At 40.6% G+C, this 8,230-nt stretch overlaps 1 protein-coding gene across 1 annotated transcript in view; it reads left to right on the top strand.

The window, feature by feature from the left end:
* Nucleotides 1-804: 804 nt before the first annotated feature.
* The window catches only part of GPC5 (glypican 5), a 702,481-nt gene continuing 695,055 nt past the window's right edge, over nt 805-8,230 (top strand). The window contains exon 1 of the mRNA XM_062575916.1: nt 805-973. Within this exon, the coding sequence (XP_062431900.1) occupies nt 805-973 (169 nt within the window). The remainder of the gene's footprint in view (nt 974-8,230) is intronic.

The raw sequence follows: 8,230 nt of genomic DNA, 5'->3' as shown, positions 1-8,230 counted from the left end.
AGAACTATTTTCACAGGCTTATGTTGAAAATGCTGCCATAGATAAAAGTGGATTTTTAAGTGGAAGCTGGGCTAGACTAATGCTGTAAGTTGCTGGATGACCGACCACGTACCAACAGATTTAAAACCTAGTAGGAAGAATTTCCAACTGTAAGGGGTTAGTGTGTGCCATTTAAATTTGTGCACGGAGGGGACTGTTAATTCTGATGTCAAGGAGTCTATTTGAAAGAAAGTGAATCCAAGTTGCCTCCGTGGCTGTTCTGACAGACACGATTGGACTTTGGTTTTTATGAATCGGTGTATTTTGCAAGCCAGTCCTTTGCCACTTTTGCTTATGAAAACTGAAGTTTTGTGACGATAACTTGATACTGGTTTTTTGGAGATCAAGCAAAAGGAAGGCAAGCAAAAGATCGGTGTTTGAAGTCAAACCCACCAAATCCAACCGTGGACGTTACTTCCAGTTTGCAAGCGTGTTGTGAGTAGTCTCAGAGTACCGCGAGTTGTTTCGTGTCTTTTCATGCTGGTTTGGGATTATTACTTATCTCGTGGGTTATTACTTGAGGGTTTGTTTCCCGCGCGTGTGGGTGTTTTTTCCCCTTCCCTTCTCATTTTGGCGGCGGGGAAGGGAGGGGGGGAGAGGGGAGGTGCCGTCTCCCCCCGGAGAGCGAGCGAGCGAGCGGGCGGCGCTCGCAGCCCCCCCGCGGCGGCGGCGGCGGCGGGCGCGGCCCCGGAGGCGGCTCGGGGGCGGTGGCGGCGGCTCGGCCGCGCTCCCTGCGGCAGCGGGCGGCGGGCGCTGCCGGGGGCCATGGGCGCCAAGAGCCTCTGCCTCGGCGCCCTGCTGCTGCTGCTGCGGCCGCCGCTGCTGCTGCTGGCGGCGGGGGCCGGGGAGCTGCGGAGCTGCGAGGATGCCCGGAAAGTTTTCCAGCTGCGGCAGCTCGGCCCTGTCAGGGGCTTCCCGCAGAGCCCGCGGGCAGGTAAGGGCGCGGGGCGTCTCGGCAGCGGCGGAAGCTCCGCCGGAGGAGAGCGGGCGACCCCCCGAGCGCCGCCGGGGGAAGCACTGCTGCCCGCCGGGCGGGACCGAGCGCCGGCCGCGCTCGCTGCGCGTCTCCCGCCCGCGCAGGGCGCGCTCGCCTCGCCCGCGGTGCTTCAGCGCGCCTGGCTGCGGTGCCAGGGCCGGGGAGACGCGGGTTGCTCTCGTGTGCGGCCGCTTGCTCCAGCTGCAACTTTGCTGGACAGCTAATACGGTCCTCCTTTATTTTTTTTCCCCTCTCCCCCCTCCACTCCCCATACTGTGCGCAGTTGTTTTGGAAGGGGAGCGTGTAGAAGATAGCTCAATAGCAGCATCAGGGATTTCGACTAGTTCTCGGCAGGGCGGAGGGGAGGTGTTAAATTCTGGCCCCTTCCTCAGGAGGGAAGATAGTCTCCATGGGAAATAGTTTCAGCAAAAAAAGGGAGTTCTCCAACTCTTGCCCCCATGCGCCTTCTTCCAGGCCGTGTTGCTCGTGGGATAGATGGAAAGAAGCAGCTTGAAATGGGAGTTTACGCTAGTTTCAGCTGTCAGTGAATATAGATGTATTGGTGCTCGTGCAAACCCTGAATGTAGTTAAAAGCAGGAACTCACTGAACTGTATCTTAGACTGGTGGAATTTCTCTTGTATGAAATGAGAATGATTTACACCAGTGCGAGTGGTATATCTGCCCATTCTCTGTAATGGGTGTCTGCCTATATCTGTAATTAAATGAAATTCCCAGGGAAGTAGTGGCTCAGTGGCATTTCTGTAATGCTGAGTACATCCAGTGTTTGTAGTAACAATGAAACTTTTTTTTAAGTGGTTACCAAATAATGTGGCAAATCAGGTGTGTAAATGATACTTCCCTTCTTGTTTTCAGTCTTGTGAATGCTTCACTTGATTTCAGTGGTGCTACTCAATAAAAACGCAGTATACCCCAGTATTCCCATGGTTAGAGACCTCGTTTAAAGTATCAGTTGCCTCTTCTTTTCAAGCTGATCTGTGTTTTTAGACTCTGCAAGTTGAGGTAGGACACAGATTGTGTTTATTCTTAAATCATTTCAAAGTTTAGTATTTTAATGAGACTAATTTGTAAATTGTGTACTGTAATAAGTGTGATAAGTTTATGATAGCTATTAGGTTTAAAATTGAAGAATTGTATTTAATTAACAATACATTTAACAGCATTTTTTGTATATTGTCCTTAGCTAAAGATTATAGCAAAATCTTCAATAAAAAGAAAATATTTTATTTTGAAGGCCTGATTAGATAGGGTACTATGGAAATCAAAATACTTTTTCTGCAAGTTAGATCTGGGCCAAAGCCTTGTCAGTGGCTTAATTTTTTGGTGCTGATTATTTGTTAGGGCACATCGGTTGCAGTGATGTTGTTCTTGTTCTATAACCAAGAGGAGCTTTCTTTGCTATTGTAATTTACTGTACACAAGTGAATGTATGGTGTCAATGAGGAGGGGGAGGAAACATGTTGCCTGAAGAGGAAACAGCTGATGTTTTGATGCAAGTGTTTCTTCTCCTCCTCTGCTCTCTAATTTCCCCTCTTCACCTGCAATGTTTCTATTTGATCTTTTTTTCTTTTGACTTTTCTGATTTTTTTGTTGCTGCTGAAGCTCAAGTTGGTTTTAAATTATAAGGATAGAAATTCCTTTCTGTGCTGCTGCTCCCACAAACAGGGGCCAGCAGGAGGTATGTGTTACAACGGGATGGTCTTCAGTCTTCCTAGGAACTGCCTTGCTGTGGGCAGGCCAAAAAAACCAGCCTGCAGTGAGCTGGGTACAAGTGCTAAAGTTTTCACTTCGAGTTTTTGCTCCCAGAGGTATATGAAAGAAATAATTCTGAAGAGATTTTATTGTTCACAATTGGAGATGACAAGAAAATGGGGATTAAATGAATATTTTAGAAGATTCAGGTGTAATTAAAGATACTCATAGGCTGGAAACATAATATAAAGAATAAAGAAATGTCACCTTCACTCTTTCTGTTGAACTTCTATATTAAGACATCCTTTTGAGGCAAGAAGTGGAAAATGTTTTAAAACCTCTTTTGATGACGTTGAGGTGTGTGTTTGTGTGTGTGTGCGTATGTTTTGTATAAACCACTTCATATAGATGCCTACATGTTAAATAGGTGTCAAAGCTGCCTTTATAGAGCTTAATTCAGTTGCCTAAACAGCAGAATCTGGCATAACTTCAGATTCCCTAGAGTCTTTGGGATATCTGAGAGGGCTGGCAGGTATGATACCAGGCCTCAGGGAGACCTGCATCTTTCTGGAATGGCAGTAGGATACCAGGCAGAAGATCTTGGCATCTCAAATGCTCCATGTGAGCAATGGAGTTGAACAATCACTGCGGGCGGGGGTGCCTAGAAGCTATTCAGCTGTTTGAACATTAGGTGTCAACTTCAGAGTGGGCTGAGCCCCTGTTTTGCCACTACTGTATTACCTGCATTTCATTTATTGTAATGAGAGCTTAGAGGTCTACCTTGTGTATGGGCATCTTCATTTAAATGTCTGAAGATGAATTACAGTATCACAGCTGTCACGTGGAGAGGAATATCTTGCTGAAAGAGGATGGGAATAGTAGTTTAGATTCTGTGCAGTGGAAGGCTGCCTCTATATTCAGTGAAATTAGAAGGAGGAAGTTGAGTTACTTTGTTTTTCTTTTCATTGTGCGCATTCAGATGAAAGCCTTTAGGATCCTCTTGTATTTTTTCCTTATCTTTTTAGTGGTAATAAAAATTAAGCAGCATTATATCTACAGATCATGCAAATTGTAATTCTGTTTTATTCAGGGACTGCTACTTGTCCATATTTCAAATGTATGCTAGCTTGAAAAAGTATTAGTTTTGCAGCCATTGTATAGAATTCATGTGTCTGTAAAGGAACAAAAATACCTGTATACAAAAATACATGCTCAAGGAAGACAGTTATGAGGATTATGGGAACCACACATTTGAGTTTGTATTGAATTATCACTCACATAACACAGGATATTGTGATATTGCAATTGACAATAGATAAATTGCTATCTCTTTGATTTACAAAAATAAGATTTTTATTGCTTCTTTAGGGGAAAAGAAAGCCCAAATAATGCAAATCTTGACTAAGTGTGCTCAATCTTTGGTAATAATGATTTGTTAACTGTAGTATATGCTTGCGTTTAGCCATCACATGTTATGTTGAAATATTTGTAACTTACATAGTCATTTTAAATAATTGTCAGAACACTCTTTTTTTCTTTTCTTTTCTTTTTTTTTTTTTTTTAAATCTGGTTCTGTACCAGAAGATTTTAGGATTATGCCTAATTTTCTTGATGGTGAGACTCTATAGAAAACTCTTCTCATTTGTAATGAAGGACCTAGCAATGTATACAGCACAAAATCAAATAAAAAGGGCCTCAAAATCAAATTAAAGAAAAGTGATATAGTACTATTTTTAAAAATACTGTTCTTTTTTTTTTTTTTTTTTTAAAAAAAAAAAAGAAAGAAAAAAAGCTTTTTTCCCCACATTGTCCACAAAACACTTTCTTTACTCCTTTGGCTATATTTCTGGTATTGTTATCTAAGGCACTTCAAGATTTCCAACTTTTTACTCCAAAAAGACTCATAAAATTAGAGCTTTTAGCTGAATTTAGTAGCCTTTTTTTTTTCCCAGGCAAATTAAATGGGAAGCTCGTGTCTCAATTCTTTTTTTTTTTCCTTTTTTCTTCTTCTTGCAAATAAGATTTTTCTCTGATTTCTTGCTCTCTAAATGCCATGGAACAGTGGAGTGGGATGAATTATAAACCTGTCACCCTCACCTTGCTGAGGAAGAGGTCTCAATAGATATGCCAGTGAAAAAATTGTCAGGCTTCTGTTTACACCAAAAAGCTGAATTGCATGGTTTATTGAGAAATGTCACACTTCCTGGACTTGTGGAATCCATCAGTTCCTGATCAAGAAGATGATTAAGTGCTGGAGATATTTGTCCAACCTCAGCACGATTCCTCCCCCTCCCCGGAGTCATTGTTTTGGCTTATTTTCAGCAACCTTTAGGAGGTCATTTATGCAGTTCTGAGAACAAGAAGCACAGTAAAAGTGAAGGCTCTGTGATGAGTATAAACTTTACTGCAAAGCCTTTTTGGATGGAGAACTGTTATGCCTGTGAAATTGGAAAAATGATGCAAAAATCTATACTTGAAGTGTGAGAGAATCTCTGAAGAAGCTGGTGTGTAATACTGTTCTGCTAATTCAAGTAAAAATATTGCTAATCTAGGTTAAACAATAGAAGTTAATTTAAAATCTGTGTCAGATTAATGCTACTCCAAACTCTCCCTTAAATTTTGAGCTGTGTTTGTAAACTGATTTGAATTCTAATATTTGTTTTTAATTTCAAATCAAATCAGGTAGTTCAGGTGATGTAAGAATGTAGAACTTAGGTAAGAATCAAATCTCCAGAAAAAGATTTAGCCAAAGGTAAGAGTTGAATTGCTCTGTTATATTACCTTTGATGTTTTTTATCACATCTATTTTGTAAGGATTGTTGCTTACTACCTCATTCATATTTTACACACGCGCGCACACACACACACACACACACACACACACACACACACACACGCAGGTACGTGTGTGTGTGTGTATCTTGTTGGTTCCTGAAGGAATATTTCACCTTTGGATTCATGAAGCAGTCAGGATGAAAGAAAATTCTTAAAATATTTTAGAATTATAAGAGAAAAAAATGAAATGTGTTTAGCTGTGTAGCAACTTTTCCATATCTGGCAACAAATTTTCCATATCTTCTAGGAAGTCAGTAGTGCCCAGAAGCCTTAGGACCTGACCAAGCTAGGATATCCTTATAGGGCTGTGTCCATAGTGCTGAATAAGGATAGGGGCTGAATCCCTAGTTCTTGTGCTGCACGTAATAGATTAGCTCATGTCTGTGTTGCTTAAGGCTAGTATCTGGTATGCCTGTGTCCACACTACCTGGGGTTTGCCCTTGAGTCTCCTCTAGATCCACTGTAATGCTATGGCACACTTGGTTTTTTTGGTTTCCTTCTCCCATCTGTTTCAAGCAGTCTTAAAAACAGGAGGGTTGTTTTGCAGCTGGCCGGTGTGGTGGCTTTACAGTGTATGGTGAAAGCAGGTTTTGTGGGCCTTGAGGTGTTGCATGAGAGCATGCAGAGAGGCCTATACTGTGCTAGGGCGCTTGTGAGTAGGTGGACGGTAATGGATGACATTAGGAAGGAGGCAAACCTAATACAGTCTTGTATATGGTGTCTTTTGAAAGCAGTGTCTGAAATTCACTATCTCCAGAAGTGCCTTTGGGCACTATATTGAGAGAAATCGTGGAGCCGTCAAAACAGAACATCAGAAAGAGATAACAGTGTGGACAGTCAGGGTCAAGGACTTGAGTCTGAATCCTGCTGTCTTTTATTTAGCAGTGTAGGCACAGCAGTCTTTTTATGATGATAAATTTTAAGTCAGGAATTACAGCTTTTAACAAAGATGAGTTAAGAAACAGATATTGAAGGGAAAGGATTGAGAAGGACTCATATCTGATATAGCTTGCAAATCCATTTTGTAATGAGCAACTGGTTTGAACAACTGCTTCTGGGACTAGTGGCATTTCAGTGCTGGCTTTTACAAGGCTAGTTATCTTGACAATCCTAGGAGATTTGGGGATTTTTCAGATTCTAGTTTGATCTCATAAAACTATTTGTCTAATAGCGACCAGTATTTTTTCTTCCTGGCAGTTAACATCCTCATCCAGCACTTGTTTATCTAAAATTATGGGAAGTACAGGCTTATAGGACTTGGAAAATGAATGGAAAGTCTGGAATCAGTTCTAGCTCTTCTGCAATTAAGCAAGCCTATACCTCAGAATAACTGCATTTTATTCTTTCTGAACTCTTCTAGACCATCTAGATGGTTTTCCATTGCAGAACTTTCCCAAGGCTACAACTGCATATGTTAATATATATTTATTGCAGGCCAAGTTGTTTCATTTTTTTCTTTCTTGTGTTGGAGAGAGAAGGGGGGAAAAAAAGGTTGCAGTGTAAAGCCTTCAGAATTTGGTACTGAAAAGAGCCAGTGTTTCTCCTGGAGCTGAAAATATTTTCCCACAATATTTCAATATAATTGACTATTGACAAAATAATTCCTGCAGAGGCTAGGAAGATTTTGAGATGTGAAAACACAGAAAATGAGTGTGGATTTTTTTAATGTTAGTTGTACAAAAATGGAGTGACCTGTTTCGTTTGCTGTTGCACATACGCTCTTCTAAAATATTGTCTGTAAACTGCTGCATGTTCTGCAGCTCTATAGAGGAACAAGTACAAAGTCCCGCTGTAGATTTTGAGCAAGCACTCCATTTTTAGTCAGTTGGGTTAGTTTACATGTTGCATTCAGTTACTTTTCCCCAACTACTGAAAGCAGCTGGGTTTAATGAGCTGGAACAGAAGTAGGTCAATAAAATGTACTTTATATGTACATGATTAGCAGTCTTAAAGTAAAAACAGTGTTCCCATAGGATTGAGAATGTTATCCATGTTAAAAAGATGCCACTTCTTAAAAAAAAAAAAAAAAAAGTCAGCTGAAACCATAAACAAATATTTGTTATTATTTTAGAGTTTTGCTCTGCTTTCTTAATGCTATATAAGATCCTGTAACAAGTTTACGTAAAAGTTTTGATTAGGTCCTACTTCACCAGAGGGAAAGTGGCTAAAGCTTTGAAAGCTGAGTAATGCCTAACATTTATTTAAAACATTAAGCACAGTTTGGATAATACGATTAATTATCTAAGTAATATTATTAAATTTAATATTGAACAAGCAATTTACGTGTGTGCACAGAACTGCCTGTGAAGAGATGCTCTGTATATTGTATTTTAGTTATTAATAAATAATGCTTGTGAGGTCAGTACTTTACAAATTGGAAAAAAAAATACAAAAAGGCAGAGGTTTTTTGTGCAAGATTTGTTTTTCTTAACCTCCTAGGAAAAAGGAAATGAATGAAAACTGTGGGTAGTTATTGCTTCTGAAAAATCAAGCTACTGTTTATCTGTGCAAGGGATGCATGTCAGGTCAGTAGCAGAAGCAGGAATGGTGCAAGTTCTAATTTTGTCTTGGCTTGACAGCTCAGTTACACACTTCTGATTTCAGAATTATGATGTATTATACAATAATGCTATTGACTAAGTATTGCATATAGCATTGTTTTAGTGTTA

The sequence above is a fragment of the Rhea pennata genome, chromosome 1 (genome assembly GCF_028389875.1).
Source record: "Rhea pennata isolate bPtePen1 chromosome 1, bPtePen1.pri, whole genome shotgun sequence".
In the NCBI taxonomy this organism is placed as follows: domain Eukaryota; kingdom Metazoa; phylum Chordata; class Aves; order Rheiformes; family Rheidae; genus Rhea; species Rhea pennata.
Note: the sequence above shows the minus strand (reverse complement) of the source record. Positions and strands in the feature narration are given on the sequence as shown.